The sequence below is a fragment of the Dryobates pubescens genome, chromosome Z (assembly GCF_014839835.1).
Source record: "Dryobates pubescens isolate bDryPub1 chromosome Z, bDryPub1.pri, whole genome shotgun sequence".
Taxonomy (NCBI): Eukaryota; Metazoa; Chordata; class Aves; order Piciformes; family Picidae; genus Dryobates; species Dryobates pubescens.
The window spans coordinates 19,009,775-19,031,607 of NC_071657.1; the positions used below are offsets into that span (position 1 = coordinate 19,009,775).

Below are 21,833 nucleotides of genomic sequence, written 5' to 3' on the forward strand. Positions count from 1 at the left end.
AGGCTTCCATCTTCACATTTTCCATTTTTTTTACTACACACTACATAAGAAATTGCTTTATCAAAATTCCTCCATTACTTCAATAGCAATGCCTTACTATGTGCATCCATGGACTGTGATTCAAATTAACAGATATATGAGAACAGCTGAGACAAATGTCAGGGCCAAACAAGTTAATTAACAGTAACACAGCTCTACTGAGTAAAGACGACTTTAGAAGGGAATTACATTACCTGGCCATCTCTGCTTATTTGTACTTTCTTATTGTCATTCCAAGGGTTGACCAAGTGGTGAGCAAACTGAAAAGGAATGCTTTCTTTTCGGATCCACTCCACCTTAAACACACCTCCAAAACCAGCAGATCCCCAGTCTTGGCTTTTTTCACAACCTATCTCTGAAGCCATTCTGGCAAAACCCTGGAGCAAAAATTGAAGTATGAAACATGAAATAATGTTGGAAATAAGTAAGTGACTGGACTTTATTTAATACTTTGAAATTAGTTCCAAAGTGATTCACACACTCTCCCATGTAAAGCTGGACAGTTAAAAGCACTATCACTTGTTTTTCCACTTTAGATCCAGAAGGATTTGGCCACAGAATGTGTCTTAATTTCTCAAAATCACCTTTAAAAGATAGTTTAGGTTTTGTAACAGAGGCTGAAAAGGTGTTCTAAGAATCATTTGAAGCATGAGGATAGTAGTTCATTAGCTATTCCTTGTTAGTTATGGGTGTTTTTTGCAGAAATCCATTCCTTCCAGCTAACCTGCAACTTTGCAAGGACAGATCAAGTCTTTATTGTTAAATTTGCTACATATTTGCCAACTATTTGTGGTTGACCTTGCTGAAATTGAAGTCAAGATACAGCTCCTGAAGAATCATCACCATGACTTTCCAGTGTCCTAACTTTTAAAAACTACTGTTCAGGCACCACAGATTGTATTAAGATTTGTAAAAAAGATATCAGTGAGTTTCCTGGCTTTGGAAAGCTGGGACTTGATTATAAATGCTTTTTCATTTACTCTTTTTCTCCATGACAAATAATTACTGTAGCAACAACCTGATTTGTTTGGGGTTTTTTGGTCATTTCAAAGGATTAATGCACAGTATATGCATTATTCTGACTCAAGATGTTTGAATTCAATTCAGTCTTTGCCTTTGAGTGGCAAACTAAGGTAGCAAGTCTTTACATAGTCTTTCCTCAGCAACCAGACACATTTGCTTGGTACTCTACTTATTACATCAGAAGCAAAGCCTCCACACAACAGAGTCATTTATTATGCTTTCCTAAATCATCAACCAGAGCTAGTATTTAACGTTAACTAGGGACTCACCTGAAAGTGTCCAGATCCCTGAACAGAAAATATTAAGTAAACGAGGCTGCTTGCCCAAAAGGCTCGATTTAGTTTTTGTTCATTACTTGGTGTAGTAGACCATACACCCTTCTGTTGAGAAATATCAATGTTTTGCAGATTGCTACTTTTCATTATAAAGTATCGAACTGGTGTATATGGTCTCCGTGTAGGCGATTTAGAACCCTGGAAAAATTACAGTAAATTAAGCTACAATAAAATAAACCATACCATTTTGTCTAAAGTTTTAAACACATGAAGAGAGAAATCCCTTGACTATGCTACCTTCCTCTTCTACAAGAAACACAGAATCTATCAGCTAGCACTGTTTGAATTTAGTTTAGAATTCATTTCACATCTATTTTACATTTAAGTACTTTCCAATAATTCATTTGTGAGGGGCAGCAAACATGTAGAGCAGGATGTGCTATAAATAGCATAGTGACTAATTACAGTGCTTTTAAGTCTTACACAATTACAAGTTTTTGACAGGCAACAAAATTATCATTCTACCCATAGTACACTATTCACATTTCCACCTTTAGGAAACAGGTTTTCTCCAGTTTACACTGGGTAAAATTTAAAACTTAGGAGCAATTATTTAATCCTCCAAGGACTACATGCCTAGAGGAACAATAAGGTTTCCTCTGAGTGATCTGTTCAACACTATTGCAGTTTACTATTCAAACACTTAGTCAGAATGGCACCAATAACTGTATTAAAAATGTGTGCTTTGTTAAAACAACAGTCACTTAAAAAGCAAATAGTCATATTAAGGCAGAAAACACAAACCAGAGACAATCAGAATCTATATATGCTATTACAGAAACAAAGGCAAGTAGATTCCAAACAGTTCAGGAGTACATGCACTGCATACTAGTTTAGAAAAATAAACTATATCTTCACTGTTTATTAGATCATTGGGGGAAAAAAAAAAAATTCCTGCTTTGGATACAATTATCTCAGCAGTGTGCAAAGAACACAATTTTTACCATGATAAGCTATTTTACCATGTTAAGTTATCAAGGGTATTTAGCCTAGATTTTAGATTCAAGAAAGGAAACAAGTATTATGCAGCTGCTAAAAATGAACATTTAAGTTAGGTTCTTAAATTCTCAACATGCCTGACAACTGCTGAAAGATACAATTTTGAAGAGCAGGTTAATTTGTTTACAAGAACTCTACCTTTCCAGATATTGAAGAAGAAGGACTAGCACAGGGGCTAGGATAGCTACTGCTGTCTGTAGACTTCACTGATGATTGATCTGACCTGTCATCTGAAGTTCGTTTGAAACGCAGAATGTTTTTTTCTTTGTACCTTTTTGGCTGGTCAATTGAAGGAGTTGTACATTTCATTGAAACTCTGTAAAATAAAGGTAGATACACAACATACCAGGATTCTTAGAAACTGTCTACATACCACCTTATTGCACAAATATATATGACAGTAATTTCAAAACATATTAAACTAACTGAACGTTAGGATTAAACCTCTCCTGCTGATTCTTCCCAGAGATGACAATTCATGGACAAACACCAAGAAACGCATTAAATACTTTGCCGTGAAATCAAAACTACAACACAGCACAGGACAATCTCAACTCTTTCAACTGTATTCCTCTTGTTTCTTCCTTTTTATTACTAGCAGAAATTCAAGTATATAAATAGCAACTTAAAATCTCTACAAGATTTCAAAACCTTACTTTTCAGCATTAAAGGAGTCAGAGAATTCAGTTTCTGCTGAGCTTTTTCTAGTGTTGACTGACCTCCAAATAGGTGCTAAAGGAAGTTCTTCAGAAGCCATAGGTCTCGGTCTCTGCCCAATTCCTGAAGGCTGTTGCAAACCCGCCGACTGTTCTTCACTAGTTAAAACAGCTATAATTGCTCGTACAGTTGTTTCATCAACTTGAGACCATGGTTTAGAAGGAGCTCGCATGCGACGCAGAAATAAGCTATGCCACTTCTGTCTGAGTTGAAACAGCAAACCAGCAGCCTGTAATAAATTTCAGTTCTGTTAAATGCTAATAAAAATTAGGTCAGACAGCTAAGAGTACTCCACATCTTTCTTATCAGGAAGCGTTTGGCATTCTAGAACGAACAGGACCCAAATGGAAAGAAACTCATGTACTGGAGAGTGGAGGAAAAGTCCACACTTAAACTGTTATGTTACCTTTTCTCAGGCGCAAAACCTTCAAAACTTCATTTAGTTCTGCAGAACTTCATTTAGTTCTGCAGAACTTCATTTAGTTCTGCATAATACCTAAAACTAAATTGTAAGCTCACAGGATTTTATCTTTAAAAAAAACCCATAAAATTAAATATTTTCATGCTTTCTATGCTTCCTCTCAATTCAGCCTGTACTCATGCATTCTTCATTCATACCTGAGGGATATATTCTTCTTATGCAGACTTCTGCTCAAATGAGATGAATTGATTTAGAAGTCTAACTCCCACATTACCAAAAATAGCTCTTTTTAAAAATCACACTTTTGAATATCTCAAAGAGAGACAGTTATTATTATTAGATTCATTAAGTCCAAGTGTTTCATAATCCTTCAGCTACTCTAACTCCTACCACACCCAGAACTTCTCTATGACTGGAAGATTTTTACATTCAAAAGGTGTTTTCTTAAATTTTGCTAGAATCTTAGAGCAACATTCTTTCAGCAACTCCAAGTGCTCCATTTTGATCCAACTTCAGTCATCCTCTCAAAGAAGGAAATACACTATATACTCTTGGGACTGTTCATGCAAATCCTGCTCATATTTTGGCTAACAGCTCATGCTAAGGCCTGCTGTTTCCGGGGCACAGTGCCATTACGTCAAATAGGCAGGACAATTGCTCAGAAAGGGCTGACAGGCCATTATGCAGCCACTATCAGATGCAACTGGCTGTCCTCTGCAACTGTTATGTTTTGTCTGGAAGCTTCATCAGTATCTGCTAATTTACAGAAATGGATCAAATCTCTAAGCTGGAAGGTGTACAAATATCAGCTGTGCAAAAAGATCCAATAGCAACTGAACTGCTGAGGCTTTCCTGCTTCCCAGTGTGATAGAGTGGACACCCACATCATGACAGAGGAAGAAGGAAAAGCACTCTTGGTGTCAGCTTGGTAATTGCTTATTTTTGTTAGCTCACAGGTGAAGGAATTAATACTCAGAGGTTATAAATTATGAAACCTCCTGACCTGAATGTTGCAGAAGTGAGTTCATAGGACAGATTAGTCTGGGGAAAGCCTTTCTTTGTCATATTTCTTAATGAGCTCATAAAACAAAGGTTAAATCACAGACTACTTTTTTCTGTAAACTTGAGAGACCTAAATGGACGTGACAACCATTCTTACAGAAAATTGTTAGTTACTTAAATATTTATTTCAAAATCTTTTTAACAAGAAATTACATGAACATGCTCCTACAAGAAATAAGTATTGAGAGATACGTTACTTACTTCAGGGTCCAGTTTGAGATGGAGCCATTCATCTAGCTTCAGTAGTGACAAATTAGCAGTTGTTTGGTCCTCTATCTCACTATCGCTGTTATCATTAGATACCCCATCCCCTAAGTTAAATATAAAAGGTGCATGAACATTTCTGTATTATTTCCATTTACATACAAAAAGAATTCTATTGTGTTATCAACAATAAAACAATTTTCCATTTAAATTTTATTTTACAATGCAAACAATTACAGTTTTCTGAAAATACACTTCATTTTCTTCACCACCTGTATTGATGTGATCTGATTCATTCATATACCAACAAGCCATTATCAAACTTTTGCTTGAGGCTGTTCGAAAAAATCACATATTGCCCCATGCTTTATTTCCTACTAAACCATCAGATTTAAAGCCCTTAAGGAAAAAACCCTAATATACACATGCAGCTATTAAGCAGGAATTTTTTTTCTTACGTGCAATTCAATTGGCATAAACACTATTTTAAGGGTAGCAATATAAAACCAAGACAGGAAAGCTTCACAAATAACACTCTGATTCAAATTAACGTATTTCTAGAGAACTGACAGCAAGATACATTATTTTTCTTTCTATTCCTACAGCACTCCATTTCAAGAAAAAAAGAAATTTTTATATATTTGTTATTACCTCAAATTATTAGCATAGCTAATTGTAATTAAAACTTATCAGTAGAAAATCATCTTTAAAATGCAGGTGGAAGCAATGACTTTGCCATGTTGATAGTTTCTAAAATATTGGTCAATTTGAGTAATCTGCTTCAAAGCATCAAATAAACTATTCTGCAGGAGAAATACACATATTACACTTTTCAGCATTATTATTGTAACTAGAATTTAGTTTGGGTTTTTTTATTATTTTGTTTAATATTTTTTATTTCATTATGAAGTTCTAAGACTTCATAATTCTGCAATCTAATTTCTGGACATGAATGCGTAAGGATTCACAACACTGAAAGATTTATTACAGACCCTGTAAACTATTGTTGAACACATCCATAGAAACTACAGCTCTGCCATTTTAAGAATTAGCCAATATGTTGTCATGGTAGGGCTAAATGTCCCCAGCACAAACCCAGACAGACACTAAGGTGTCTAGACATGGTCCCACTCTCCTCCCTCCTTCTTCCAGAAAGCCAGGGTAACATGGGAAAAGGAACAAAGGGGACAGGACCATGCGTGTCTGGTAAACAACCCCCGATCTATGGTAAAGGCATGTGTTCTGGCCACAGCCTGGCAGAACTCCTTTTCATTGGGTAACTGTGTGCTAGTTCCTGTTGCCCTATTGGCCCAATCAATCTTGGGCAAGATTTATATATAGGCTGATTTCTAGTCGCCTGTGCCTTGCTCAAGCCTTGCTCAAGCCTTGCATGGTAGAACCCACTTGGGACCTTGCCTGGCATGAAGTTGCCTCGAGTTGCCCGGTCCAGTGTCTGGGATAACGCCATGAGCACACACACCGCAAGCCATGAGAGAAGCCCTGACCTTAGGAGTCAGAGCCAAGCCTGATTCCCCTTGCAACCAGGATTTTGCCATGCCTCAGTTTCCCCAAAGCAAGCGCCCGTTGCAGAAAAGCCCACTGCCTGCTGAAGCCAGACCAGCCACAGAAGACTGCTTGGCCATCCTGCTGGCAACCTGCTGTGCCTGGCACATAAGCCTCTAATACACAGCAGCAGCACTCCCTACTTGAGTACAACCAGTTGTAAGTAATTAATTCCCTGCCTCTTTGGCATAACAGTTCTTGTCGCATCTCCCCTCTACTGTGGTTGAGCACCATTCCACTCTCAGGGTGTTCTCTTTCTGTTGTATTTCTCCCAGTTTGCAAAAAATAGCTTAATTCTTATAGTTGCCCAAATACTGTACATTCCCATTGTCAATATACTCTAACCATACATCTAACCTTTTGATACCTTTTGGCAATTTTCATATTAATAAGAGGTTATTATTATTTTGATTAATATTGCTGTATTGTTTATAAATAAAGGAAATATTATATCCTTCAACATACATGTATAAAATAGTCTGGAAAAATAAGCTTTGTGTATCACATACACCAATGGAAACATCTAAAAATCAAACCCCACTATACCTCGGAGGGACGAAGGTTCCTGCAAAGCATTACTTGGTAATCTAGCTGGTCCACAGAATAGTGACACAGTGACAGGTGTTATGACAGAACAGCATCTGATGTTTGCTATCCTGTGAGCTCTCGTCATTTCGTCATATATAAGCCAGTCTGTAGGTAGTGCCTGAATGGCTGCAGCTTGCCCATTTGATGGGGGAATCTGTGCAAAAGTAAATAAGACCATTCTATTTTACCCTCTAATGAAAAGAAATTTCAGTATTTCTGATTTGATGTATGCAGAAATAAATACATACATCTTTATATACACATAAACACACAGAGAAAAGCCAGAAACAATTCAGCTAGACTCACAAATTATCCTACTTCCTTTAAATGAAATATTTTGCTTTAAAAAGAGATTTAAAAAAACTTCTTAAAAAAACCCTAAAAAACAGTTTCACAGCAGAGCTTCTTCCTGCTATTACAAACAGGGTTTGTCAGACCTTAAAAACAATTTTGTAAATAGGGTTAACATCTTGACCATTCCATCTGAAACCAGTTTCGATGAAATATGGGGAAAATAATGCAACTCCAATTCTTTATTTCAACAACTGCCAGGAAAAAAAAATAAATCTAAAAATGCAGTGTTTTATGCACATGCTGTTTTGAAAGTACTGACAACTATGACGAGACACTTCTAAAACATTTGCTATAGTGCACCTTTTTTCTGAAATGTAAATTCAAAGTGATTTTACCTTCTTATACTGAGGTTGACTAAGAACAGAGGTAGGATGAAATCGTACTTTTTTCTCCTTCGGTGCAGTCAAAACCAAGTTTTCTCTGTCTACATGCACTAAATTGGGGTACATCCCAGCCACCAAGGCAGCTTTAACTACAGCCCAGTTTTCAGAGTTAGTATTAACATCTTTAATGTCAGCTCCTCCTCTGGCTCTAACAAAACCTGAAGAAAGATGAGGACAAAAATGTTTTTGTTTTACTTTAAGGTCTACTTTTTTCAAGATTCTCAAAAAGAATTTGAAGTAAGAAAAGTAAACTAAATACAAATTTGCTGCATTTTTTGCAACTACCAACTTTAACAGAATCAAGAAGAAGCCATTATACTGACAGCATTTCCAGTAAGATATTCTGTACAAACCTGGAATTACACAGGAAGTATCTTTGTGTCATAAAAAGTAAGTAATTTATTAGAATGTAAAAATCCAAGAAAATAACAAGTGGTCTGTGGTCGATAACAAGTTATCCATGGGACAGCAATGTGCCCTTATAGCCAAGAAGGCCAATGGTATCCTGGGGTGAATCAAGAAGAGCATGTTCAGCAGATCAAGGGAGGTTCTCCTTCCCCTCTACTCTGCCCTAGTGAGACCACACCTGGAATACTGTATCAAGTTCTGGACTCCCCAGTTCAACAGGGACAAGGATCTACTTGAGAGAGTCCAATGAAGGGCTACAAGGATGATTAAGGGACTGGAACACGTACCTTATGAGGAAAGGCTGAGAGAACTGGGGCTTTTTAGTCTGGAGCAGAGAACACAGAGGGGATTTAATAAATGTTTATAAATATGTATGAGGGCTGGGTGTCAAGAAGGAAGGGATAGCCTCTTGTGTCCTGTGACAGGACAAGGGGCAATGGTTGTAAAGTACAGCACAGGAAATTCCACCTCAAGATGAGGAAGAACTTATTTACTGTAAGGGTCACAGAGCACTAGAACAGACACCCCAGAGAGGTTGTAGAGTCTCTTTCTCTATATTAGATTATATGGTTCTACTCTGGCAGAGGCATGGGACTCAATCTCCAGAGGTCCCTTTCAGCCCCAAACATTGTGTGATCCTGTGAACACGTTTCACAGTGAAAGCATGTGGAACAATCCGGGCACTTTAAGTTAGATCAGGTTTTTTTCCCTGTCACACTTCTGCATGCTAGCATCTGCATTACATGCAGAATGAATTGTACCAGTCTGTTTCAAATTAAGGAAGGAAAATTACACCAGTGAACACTATTCTTGTTACAATCTGTATACACTTGTTCTTGATATACACTTGACTCCAAAATTATTTCCAAGCTAATTACCTGAAGCTCTAAGCTGGCCAAGCAACTGCGTTCTCATTCCTATGATGATTTCCATTGTGGCTTGAGACAGAAAGTTCTTTTCACAGAAGGCTCTCTCCCAGCCGTCACTACGTGCCTTCTGCCATGCCTGTAAAGAATATTTTTATACATTTGCCTATCGATCTATCTAAAATTTTAAAATGCACTTAAAACAAACAAAAAAACCAAACCCCCTTGTATTTACATAAACAAAACAAAGGCAAAACCATTCTGAAAGGAAGGTTGTATTAAACCAGATCTTTTTTTCTGAGTTAAGTAGTAGACTGTTTTTACCCATTTCCTCAATATATGTAATGATCATAACATTCTTATGAAGATCATCATGTTCTTACAAATACTATTACGTTACTACAAAGATTGTTATGGTATCATTATTTCAAGTTAGCATGTGGCAGGATATAAGTAGCACTTTGCTAGAACATTCAGAGTTTAACCAGGTTTGAAAATATAAACAAAAGATCTGACAAAAATTGTTCCTTCACAAATGCATGAGTACCAAAAGCTATTAGTATCATAGTATCAGTCAGGGTTGGAAGGGACCACAAGGATCATCTAGTTCCAACCCCCCTGCCATGGGCAGTCTAAGGACTAAATCATAGTCTACAATTCTCCACCCAACTTGAGTAGTATATCATTTACTTTGACATGTAATCTGTTGTGATTAGCACTCTTCAGTTCATAAAAGATGAAATAATACCTGGAAAGCCCTGAGAAGTGCCATATGGTCACTAAATGTTCCTGCAGTAAAACGTTTTCTACACAGCATGGCTGCACGCTTTTGAGAGGCCAACGCAGGTAGGACAAAAGGGTCTCGATATGCAAGAGTGCACGCAATAGTGAGAATAGGATCCAGGCACTTCAAAACAACACCACACAAGACCATTTTACCAAGGTGTGGCTCTACTGGTAATTCAGTGAGATGATAACCAAGTTCAGTGAGATCTTCCCAAGAGTCCATGGCATCTATGGTCTGATTGGAAAACAACACAAAAAATATAAACAAGGGAAGAAAGTGCAGAGTAACAATAAAAGCAGAAAAGGATGTGAATATTGAACATTAACTAGATTTGTTCCCAAACACTAGGAAAGCAGTCAAACTCTTAACAGTAGCACACTCTTCCCTTAACAAATACATACATAGGAAATGAAAATAGTCAACACACAACAAAAACAAAGCCACATAATAAATACAGAATCAAATATAATTCCCATCTAAATCTGTTCTTCTGCTGACCTTAAGCATTTGCACAGCATTTCTCACAATTAAAGCTGGTGGAGGATCAGGAGCTTTCATAAGAAAGTCAACAACGGGACAATTAACTGGAGCCAGAAGTTTTGTGTGTAAACAAAGTTCCTGCAAATTAGAAAGCAAAAAGACTGCTAAGAAACAAACACACACACACACCCCCCAAAAAAAACACCCCACCTCCCAAAAAAACCCACTTTCCACCTCCACAAAACACCCCTCCCTCCACACACCCCCAAAAACACACCCCTGGAGTTAATAGTACGGTTTGATGTAAGTATTTTTTTAGAAGTTATCATTTCTAACTGAACATGCACCTGAAGTGGCATTCTTAGAAGTTCTGGGGTCTGAAATTCCAACATATTCTGAAACCGGAGCCTGCTGAAGAGACGAAAACAGACTCCAGGCTGACAGCGCCCAGCCCTTAAAAACAAAATATAAGAAGAGCAGAATATGCTGAAAATCAGACTTCTTTTTTAAAGTAATAAAATAAAAAATTGAAACCTACTTATACACAAATTAAGAATGGAAATGCAGAAGCAGGTCTAAGTTGAGGGTAAATCTCACACATGAGGGGAGAGTTTTCCAGCATATATTATCTTCGATAGTGGGGAAATTTGTTACTATTTTATCCCAGAACTGAAAGATCTGGACAAACAGAATTACGGTGTATCTAAAAATAAAGTAACATGGGGTTTTTTGCTAACCTAATACCAGTCAAAATCTCAGCTCTCCTTTGCTGCAAGGAATAGAAGTCATAAACTTAACCTCTTCCTTGAGGACTTCTACAAACAGCTGGAATTTACTCTGAGAGTAAAAGGTAGAATAAAGACCAAACAACTTCTGAGTGAAGGGACAGAAACAGCCAATGCTCTCATTCACATTCAAATTCCTGCAGGTTAATGCCAGTATCCTATCAAACACAGGCCTTTTTTGTTACCTATCCTGTTAGCCCTCACCCAGCATTGGGAAGAATGCGATGAAGGCCTGTAAAGTCACAAATAGTCTGAAGAAGGTGAATAAAGTGTCATCGCTCAATGTCTCTTTTAATGAAGATGAAAGGCTATCAGTTAAAAACTATCAGTTAGCAGCCCTTTGTCCACAGGTAAGTTGTGAAAACCCTAACTGGATGCTATGGCTGCTCGTGCTATGGGGGAGAAAGGAAGAACAAGTTCACAAGGGGAAACAACCTAGAACTGATGTTAGCTTTGGGAAACTCCCAAGTACACTCTTCTACAACTTGGAAATGACTCCAAGAAAATAAATGCTGACCCTCACTCTTCTTGCAGAGAAAAACTATTGGTCCTTGTCCAATACTGGACTAGGCTAGCAACATTATCCAGTGTGCCTGCTATTACACTGTGCATTTTATCCTACAGAACTATATATATCTTCAAATAAAATACAGTATGAAGCATTTATTACCTGCCTTTTCTCTGGATAGCACTTGCTTTTGAAATCCACACCATTTTTAGCATTGTAACACAACTCAGCGCGTCAAAAGACTTCTATAAAAGCAAAGCAAGGAAGACAAAACTGACATTGAACAGGGTACATGAAATAATTACTAACAATTTAGATTATCAACATAAGCTGCCTGAAAAAAAGAACAGTAATAATAAGCGCCAGCATCTTCTGGCACAAAAGTATGTTCTAAAGTTCTTAGTTGCAAATGAATTTATGCTACCTCATTTGCGGTATCTTTGTGCTACAGTTTTCAAAATTAAAGTTTTCTAGTCAGTAGGTACCTGAAAGTCAATAAAAGACAATAGACTGTGCTTGGTGGTATCACAAACCAAGCAAAATATATTATTTAAATAATGTTTTCTTTGTCTCACTTGGAAATTAAGTCCTTTTACTGTATTTGATGCAAAGTTACAAGAAAAGTGTATTAACATGAGAATTTCAGAAATTTGGGGTATATATTTCCTATGAAATCCAGTTTTATCTTCTAAGCCATACAGTAGCTTTTAAACTGCTTCATTACAATTACTCACTTTTTTGAACAAGTAATTAGAGAACAGACATCAAAAACAATGTGACGCAGATTAAGAACTGGCTGAATGACACAGCATTGAGGGTTGTGATACAGGGCGAGTCTAGTTGGAAGTCTGTAGCTAGTGGTGTTCCCCTGGGGACAGTACCGGGTCCAGTGTTGTTCAATATAGCCACCAGTGACAAAAAAAGAGGAGTGGCTGACACTCCTTAAGGCTGTGCTGCCATTTAGTGATACCTAGACATGCTGGAAAGATTGATGCAGTGTAATCTAATGAAGTTCAACAAATTCAAGTGCAGGGTCCTGCACCTAGGGAAGAATCACCCCATGTACCCGTACAGGACAGGGGTCGACCACGTTCAAAGCCACTGTGGAAAACAACTTGGGAGTCCTGATGGACAGGATGATCACCAGTGGTATTCTGCAATGCACAAAGAATGTTACCAGGTTGAGGAATGCTCTATTCTACTACTCTGAGGGGGCATCTAGAGTACCGTGTGCAGTTCTGGACTCTCTACCTGAAGAGACAGAAGGAACTACTGTTTTAGTGCGAGAGCAAAAAAAAAACCTCCCCCACTATCCCCTTCCTCCCTGCCCTCTTACTAAGAAATAAGAAAGGGAGGGGAAAAAGGCAGAGAGTTTTTTCAGTTGATTTATAAAGAATATTTTACTCCTTCACTATGGAAGTTTCAGATTACATCAGTATATCTATGAAACAGAAAGGGAAAGGAAAAACACCATCCAGATCCCAAAACCAAGAAAAGGTACACCTGCACACTCAAGACCCAGAAAAGTAAGTGTGACTGAGAATCTCCTGTCCAGGATGGTAACACCCTAGAGTTGTAAAATATTGTAAATCCATAACTCTGATAGTGGGGAATAATTAGCGTGTGTTAAACCACTACATTCTCCACCCCTTATTCAACAGTATTCTGTATCATCATAATATATACAATTTACTCATTCTCATATATATTGTATGTATACAATTTACGCATTCTCATCCAGAGTGCAATTATTCTGTGGCACACAACAAACTTTTCCATCTTCCTGCATCAGCTGCATCCTGGTTGTTGGGAAAAAGCAATTCCATGAATAAGTTTGCTTTGACCTGGGCAAGGACTGACACAAACCCTCTTCCCTAGGATATTCTTTATGGGTACCATGGGAACTTTATCACCTTCTACAGCACATGGAAGCTTGGATTGGGCAGGGTTAGTCCAGTTTGTGGATCCTCCGGTGTTGACCAGCCAAGTGGCTTGTGCTAAAGGTGCATCTCAGTTTTTTAAGGTCCCTACTCCCATTGCTTTCAAAATGATTTTTAGCAGGCTGTTGTAACACTCAACTTTGATAGCAGCTGGAGCATGGGAAGGGATGTGATACAACCACTCAATACCATTCCCCCTGGCTCAAGTGTCTATGAGGCTGTTTCGAAAATGAGTGCCACTATCCAATTCAAACCTTTCTGGGGTGCTGTGTCACTACAGCACTTGTTTTTCAAGGCCCAGGATGGTATTTTGAGTGGTGGCATGGGTGCACCACATGGAATGTTTCCAGCCATCCAGTAGCTGCTTCTACCATTGTAAGCACATAGCATTTGCCTTGGTGGGTTTGTGGCAGTGTGATGTAATCAATGTGCCAGGCTCCCCTGTATTTATATTTCGGCCATCATCGCCCATACCATACAAGCTTTATCCACTTGGCCTGTTTGATTGCAGTACGTTTCACATTCATGGATAACCTGGGCTATAGCATCCATGGTTACGTTCACTCCTCAATCTTGTGCTCATCTGTATGTTGCACCTCTTCCTTGATGTCCTGAGGCACTGTGGGCCCATCAAGCTAGAAATAATTTTACCCTCAATAATTTGTTGTCAGTGTTGATCTACTTGAGCCACTTTAATTTTAGCTTGGGCCACGTTCTGGTTGTTGCAATGTTCTTCAGTCCAAGAGTCTGTGTAAAGATAGAACACTCGACATTTTCCTCAGCAACATCCAAAGCCCATTGGATGGTTTTCTCCTTTGTGAACTGACTTGATTCACCCTCTCCCTCAACGGCCTCTGCAACCTGCCATGTAGGATTCCATAAAGCAGCCTTCCACTTTCAGTGCTTCTCCACAATGTGGCACAACCCGTCAGTGAACAGGATATATCAATTTTCATTATCTATTTATGGTATGGTGGAGCCTCTTCTGTACGTCACATCCATCTGTTCTTGCGACATCCCAAAATTTCTGCCTTCTGGGCAGTTTCTGATGATTTCTATAATTCCTGGGCAATTAGGGTTATTTGAGCCCACTGCATTATCAATGCTATCCACTTGCTCCATGGGGCATCAGTTGTGTGGTGGATAGCGAAGACTCTCCCTTTGAACACCCATCTCAACACTGGTACTCGAAGTACCAGGAAAAGCTTGTCTTTCAGTACTATTCACCTCTGAGGTAGCTCAAACTCCCTCATATGCTGCTGGCATTTCTTTTTCAGGTGGATTTAGTTGACCTCAAGCTCACTTGTAGCTCTGACTCCAAAATCCCAGGGGTTGGCCTCATGCCTCTCCTGATGCTTTATGCCAAAGACACCATGTGAGACCATTCTTCCCAGGTGCAGTGTAGAGCACATCTGTAACCTCTTGTGCTGTCTGAACTGGTCCATGGGCTACTGCATGCACAATTTCCCATTCAATCTGTTCAAAAGCTTGTTGCTGCACAGGACCCCATTGGAAATCATTCTTCTTCCAAGTCACTTGGTAGAGAGGACTTACAATTGAACTGTAGTTTGGGACATGCATTCTCCAGAAACCCATGACACCCAAGAAAGCCTGGGTTTCCTCCTTATTGGTAGGTGAATAGAATAGAATAGAATAGAATAGAATAGAACAGAATAGAATAGAACAGAATAGAATAGAACAGAATAGAATAGAACAGAATAGAATAGAACAGAATAGAATAGAACAGAACAGAACAGAACAGAACAGAACAGGTTGGAAGAGACCTTCAAGATCATCATGTCCAACCTATCATCCAACACCACCTAATCAACTAAACCATGCAACCAAGCATCCTGTCAAGCCTCGCCCTGAACACCCCCAGCGACTGCTACCCCACCACCTCCTTGGGCAGTCCATTCCAATGGGCAATCACTCTCTCTGTGTAAAACTTCCTCCTAACCTCCAGCCTAAACCTCCCCTGGCACAGCTTGAGACTGTGTCCTCTTGTTCTGGTACTGGTTGCCTGGCAGAAAAGACCAATGTCTGCCTGACTACAACCCCCCTTCAGGTAGTTGTAGAGAGCAATAAGGTCACCCCTGAGTCTCCTCCAGGCTAAGCAACCCCAGTTCCCTCAGTCTCTCCTCATAGGGCTTGTGGAGACATAGCTGTGATCCTGATGACATCCATCCTGCCAGTCCCTTGAACTCACTTCGCTTTATGGTGAACCCAGCCTTCAGAAGAATCTGGATTATTCTTCCCTTTCTCATAAACTTCCTCTGCTGTGTCACCCCACACAATGATATCATCAATGTACTGCAAGTGTTCTGGAGCTCCACCCTTTTTCAGTACAGTTTGGATCAGTCCATGACAAATGGCATAACTGTGTTTCCACCCCTGGGGAAGTCATTTCCAGGTATATTGGACATTCTCCAGGTGAAGGCAAACTGTGGCCTATATTCTGGTGCTATGAGAATGGAGAAGAATGCATTAGCAGTGTCAAATGTGGCATACTATTTGGCTGCCTTAGACTCCAGCTGGTACAGGAGCTCCAGCAAGTCTGGCACAGCAGCACTCATTGCCAGTGTGACCTTGTTCAGAGCACAGTAGTCCACTGTCTCCATTCACCATTAGACTTCCTTACTGGCCGTATAGGGCTGTCAAAGGGTAAGTGAGTCTTGGTGATCACCCTTTATCTCTCTAGTTGTCAAACTGGTTTCTAGGTGGGTATCACAGAGTTCAAGCTGGTGCCTCCATTGCACTGTTGCAGTGGCAACTGGTATTTGTTGGTCTTTAACACCTAACAATCCCACCATGAAGGGGTCCTTTGAATGACCAGACAAGGCAGTTAATTAATTGTTCCTTTTCTTCTATTTCCAAGGCAGCTATACCAAATGACCACCAGTATTCTTTTGGATCCTTGAAGTAACCTCTCTTAAGACAGTCTGTGCAAGAATGCATGGGGCCCCTGGGCCAGTCACAATGGGGCATTTGTGCAATTCACTCCCAGTTAGGCCCACCTCAGCTTCTAACACACTTAGCTGTTAGGATCCCCAAGTCACTCCAGAAGTGTAGACAGGTTCTGCCCCCTCATAGTCTGATGGCATCAGAGTACATTACATGCCTGTATCCACTAAAGCTTTATAGTTTTGTGGTTTTGATGTACCAGGCCACCTGATCCACACAGTTCAACAGCCTCAGTTGTCCCACTCTTTCACCTGGTTGGAGTCAAGGCCCTTCTAATCCTGATCAGATCACATGCATATTCTAAGCATGCCTGAGAGGTCCCTTAGAGGGGATCAGAGGCAGTACCAGTTAATTTGTTCTTTTTGGAGGATTTCCCACTGGAAATAGGGGCAATGTTCTTCCAACAAGAGCTTCCTAGAAATTCATAGACTTGAGCAGCTAGAGCTGAAGTGGGCTTTCCATCCCACTTTTTCAGGTCCTCCCCTTGTTCAAGTAAGGAAAACCAGTGGATGCTTTGATGACTCTGCTTCCCAGACTCCCTCTGTTGCACAAGGAGACACCTGCATTTAATAGCTGAAACTCTGGACTGCACAGGGTAGGAACAAGCTAAGTCCTCTTGGAGTTGGTCAACTTTACAAGTCAGTTCCACTACATCTGAAACACAGGCCCATACATTAGAGTTGAGAGAGTTCCTTTGTAGTGCCAGAGCACGCTAACCATTTCATCCACTGTTTGTCCTTGGCCTTCTCTCATGCACCGGACTGTAAGTGACAATGAGTTGACGTGTTACGGTGGTACAGCTCATAGGAACTTTTTTCACATGGCTGGTATGCATACTAACTCATCTGAGTGTACAGACTGGGGATTGTCATCCATCTCATTACAGAGCTTCTCCTGCATAGCTAGTTCCCTCAAGTATTGGCTGCCTTCCTCCATGGTAGTCCATCTCCCAAGATGATCCTTCATATCCTTGGTGGGGTACATACCCTTCACATCTGCTAGAAGCCACCTCCAGAGGCTGAGGATTTGTAACAATTTCCAAATAACCTGGTCAATGCCCACTCTCCTAGACAAGGATCCAAACTGCTTGGCTTCTCTGCCTTTCAACTCCAAACCATTAGCTCCCATATGCCAGAATCGAAGCAGCTAGGTGACAATGGGCTCATTCAGCTGGTGACCATAATCCTCTCATATCATATAATTCACCTAATGATAAAGATTGAGTAATTATCTCTGGCATCTCTGGCTTTTCTTGTTCCCATGATGGCCCTGGTTCATTTGCATTCTTTGCAGCCATGAACTGTTTTCCTTGTGTACTTCTTTTTCTGTATAGGAGCAACCGATATTGTCACAAGCTGGTTCTCTGATGCTACTACCACGTCTCTTGGTCTGTTTGTAGGCCCAGAGACCTCCTCTTCCTCTTCATGCTGAACGGCGCTCTAAAGAGCGCAATATGCATGGGCCAGACCCCAACATATCACAGTGATGTGTGTCTCCCAGGAATTTTCAGGCTGACAACATCCTTTTATCAGACATTTAACCGGCTCATCAGAGTTTTGCAATTGCTCAGGAGTTAAGTTCCAAAACACTGGAGGTGACCAGCAGGTAAAACACTGGCCCAGGCTTTCCCGCATGCCCTGCCACTCCTAGCTATTCAACCTCAGAGTAGGTCTCTAAACAGCATCCTTGGAAGAAACTTGTGATACTATGACCAAGTAAACGTTTAAGAGACATGACATCAGAAGCAGTCTGGTGGTGGTGTCCCAATAATAATCAAACCCCTCTAAAGATGAATAAATGCCCTTTTCTGTTACATTCATCAGTTGAGTGAGACTACTGATAGATGATGATGCAGTATACAAAAACTGGACTAACCAAATAATTGGTGCAGTAATGCACTTATACCAAATCAAAACAGCAAGCAGAAGACACAGCATCAAGATAACCTTAAGCCATTTTGTCAGGGTGACATCATAAAAGAAACCACAGTTATCAAAGGGCATGCAAAACCAAAAAATGCATGAGAGCCTACATGAGAGTTCATATAATGCCACCAAAAGAGGTAGTGGAGCCAAGAAAGTGACTGCATTAAAATGAAAGGTAACATTCTTTGTGTACTTCAACTTGGCACTCTCCTGCCAAATTAAATACACTTTACTGTCTTAATTAGATACAGCTGCTTTCACTGCTCTGAACTGAAGCACCAATAAGGAATGTTATGATTTTATTGCAAAAGCAAAAACACTCCCTCACTTCCCCCTCGGACCTCCTCCTTCCCGTTTTACCAAGGGATAAGAAAGGGTGGAAAAAGGCAGAGAGAGTTTTCTTAGCTGATTTATACATAATATTTTACTCCTCCACTAGGGAAGTATCAAATTACACCAGTACATATACAAAACAGAAAGAAAAATAAAGGGAAAGTACCATCCAGATCCCCAAAACAAGCAAAGACACACCCATACACTCAAGACCCAGAAAGCAAAGACCTGGAACAGGCTGCCCATAGAATCACAGAATTAAGCAGGCTGGAAAAGACCTTAAAGATCATCAAGTCCAACCTATCACCCAACACCATCTAATCAAGTAAACCATGACACTAAGTGCCTCAACCAGTCCTTTTTAAACACTTCCAGGGGCAGTGACTTCACCACCTCCCTGGGCAGCCCATTCCAATAGTCAGTCAGTCTGCGAAGAATTTCTTCCTAACATCCCGCCTAAACCCCTCCAGCACAGCTTGGGATTGTGTCCTCTTGTTCTGTCACTGGTTGCCTGGGAGAAGAGGCCAACCCCCACGTGGCTACAACCACCCTTCAGGTAGTTCCAGACAGCAATATAAGGCTGTGGAATGTGCTTCTCTGAAGATATTCAAAATTCTCCTGGATGAGATCTTGTGCAACATGCTTTAGCTGCACTTGCTTTACCAGAGCGACTGGATTAGACAATCTCCAGAGGTCCCCTTCTAACCTCTACCATTCTGTGAATACTTAAAAACTTAATGGGCTAGACTGTGCTAAATACTGTAGTAGCACAAAGGTTCTCTAAATCAGGAAGATGGTGGTCTAAATGGATGGATTTGTTTTACAAAACAAACATATACTAAATAAATAAAGATACAGCTATATCAATGTATCAGTCTGCAACAACTTTTACTGGCTTTTTAAACAGCTAGCTAACTACAGTATTTGTCGCAAAACAAATGGATGTCAAAACGTTTCAGTGAGTTTTGTTGCTTGATATGCACTCTCTTGCCTACTATTAAAAAAATATGTAAATCTTCTCAAAAATTTTTATGTATTTCAGTATTTCATTAGCATGTTAACTTCCCAAGGAAAGTTTGTCAATCATACCTCTTTCATCTTGCCTGAGTCAATAACAAATACAACATCATTGACAGTTATGCTGGTTTCTGCAATATTAGTAGAAAGAATCTGCAATTAAAAAAATAATTTAGTAACTGCAAAAGCAAAGGCAATATAGATGAATAATACATAATGAAATCCTCTGATACTTGCTATTTTGCGGATGCCAGAAGGTGGACTTTTAAGCACCTTCTTCTGATCCAAAGTCTGCATATTTGAATGAAGCATAAAAACTTGGTATCTAATGCAAGAAAAAAAGCACATTTTAATGGCCTTTAAAATAAAAACTCAAGATAACCAGAGAAACTAGAAGTTTTACCTGTGAGCATTATCAGCAAATCTCTTGTCATCAAAAAGAATACGATCCCTCAGGCTAACTATCTCATCATATCCAGGAAGAAATATTAAAATTGCTCCTAGAAAAAGAGTTTGTTTGCAGAGTTAAACAAAAAATTATTTCCAAACACTTGTCAGTACCGCATATACTAGCACTCACAAGGTTTTAACCAATATGTATTAATGAAAAATAAAAAGCACAGTTCATGAGAAGCTGAGTCCAGAACAGTTTATTGGGAGTGTACATATATACCTACCAGCATCATATCTCTGACAGATATGATAAAGCAAGTGCATAATCAGGTCCAGGTCCACTTTTTCATCATCAAAACTGTGATGATATGCTTTCAACAGTTCCCTGTCCTCCACACTAAGGTCACTACCATTTGTTTGGACTAGGGAGCTTTCATCCAGATTTCCAAACTCCACTGAAGCACTAAAATATACAAATATGAAGGTCAGAGTCAAGGTTGTTTGCTTGGAGTTTGTATTCAGCAATCAATGCAAATTTAGATCAAGATCAACAAGATTACTCATCCCAAAGTTTAAAGCATAGCGGAACAGAACCTCCACAAAACTACTAAGTTTTAACCCAGCAAAGCATGCAACTTTTTAGCATTAACTTTATTACACTTAATTGAAACAACTACTTGTTCTGTGACACAACTCAAAAATACTCAAAATAAATATCACAGTGTCACAGTATCACAGTATAACTAAGTTTGGAAGAGACCCCAAGGATCATCAAGTCCAACCTGTCCCAACAGACCTCACAACTAGACCATGGCACCAAGTGCCACGTCCAATCTCCCCTTGAACACCTCCAGGGACGGCGACTCCACCACCTCCCTGGGCAGCACATTCCAATGACGAATGACTCGCTCAGTGAAGAACTTTCTCCTCACCTCGAGTCTAAACCTCCCCTGGCACAGCTTGAGACTGTGTCCGCTTGTTCTGGTGCTGGGTGCCTGGAAGAAGAGACCAACCCCTTCCTGTCTACAACCACCTTTCAGGAAGTTGTAGAGGGCAATGAGGTCACCCCTGAGCCTTCTCTTCTCCAGGCTAAACAATCCCATCTCCCTCAGCCTCTCCTCATAGGGCTTGTGCTCAAGGCCTCTCACCAGCCTTGCTGCCCTTCTCTGGACATGTTCAAGTGTCTCGATGTCCTTCTTAAACTGAGGTGTCCAGAACTGGACACAGTACTCAAGGTGTGGCCTAACCAATGCAGAGAGTACAGGGGCACAGTGACCTCCCTGCTCCTGCTGGCCACACTATTCCTAATACAGGCCAGGATGCCATTGGCCCTCTTGGCCACCTGGGCACACTGCTGGCTCATGTTTAGGCGGGTGTCAATCAGCACCCCAGGTCCCTCTCTGTTTGGCAGCTCTCCAGCCACTCTGACCCCAGCCTGTAGCTCTGCATGGGGTTGCCGTGGCCAAAGTGCAGCACCTGGCACTTGGACTTGTTAAATGCCATGCCATTAGACTCTGCCCATCTGTCCAGTTGGTCGAGGTCCCTCTGCAGAGCCTTTCTACCCTCTAACTGACTTACATCTGTTCCCAACTTCGTGTCATCTGCAAACTTGCTGATGACTGACTCAACCCCCTCATCCAGATCATCAATGAAGATGTTAAAGAGAATGGGGCCCAGCACTGATCCCTGGGGGACACCACTGGTGACTGGCCACCAGCTGGATGTGGCACCATTCACCA

The 21,833-nt window shown here is 40.2% G+C and overlaps 1 protein-coding gene across 1 annotated transcript in view; it reads right to left on the bottom strand.

The window, feature by feature from the left end:
• The window catches only part of YTHDC2 (YTH N6-methyladenosine RNA binding protein C2), a 47,197-nt gene that overhangs the window by 2,321 nt on the left and 23,043 nt on the right, over positions 1 to 21,833 (bottom strand). The window contains exons 13-28 of the mRNA XM_054178591.1: positions 20,379 to 20,557; positions 20,105 to 20,201; positions 19,939 to 20,026; positions 19,774 to 19,854; positions 11,685 to 11,767; positions 10,577 to 10,682; positions 10,248 to 10,367; positions 9,711 to 9,983; positions 8,975 to 9,101; positions 7,641 to 7,846; positions 6,910 to 7,105; positions 4,798 to 4,907; positions 3,053 to 3,342; positions 2,535 to 2,712; positions 1,332 to 1,535; positions 234 to 416 (exon numbers count right to left, since the gene is read on the bottom strand). Of these exons, the coding sequence (XP_054034566.1) occupies positions 234 to 416; positions 1,332 to 1,535; positions 2,535 to 2,712; positions 3,053 to 3,342; positions 4,798 to 4,907; positions 6,910 to 7,105; positions 7,641 to 7,846; positions 8,975 to 9,101; positions 9,711 to 9,983; positions 10,248 to 10,367; positions 10,577 to 10,682; positions 11,685 to 11,767; positions 19,774 to 19,854; positions 19,939 to 20,026; positions 20,105 to 20,201; positions 20,379 to 20,557 (2,521 nt within the window). The remainder of the gene's footprint in view (positions 1 to 233; positions 417 to 1,331; positions 1,536 to 2,534; positions 2,713 to 3,052; positions 3,343 to 4,797; positions 4,908 to 6,909; positions 7,106 to 7,640; positions 7,847 to 8,974; positions 9,102 to 9,710; positions 9,984 to 10,247; positions 10,368 to 10,576; positions 10,683 to 11,684; positions 11,768 to 19,773; positions 19,855 to 19,938; positions 20,027 to 20,104; positions 20,202 to 20,378; positions 20,558 to 21,833) is intronic.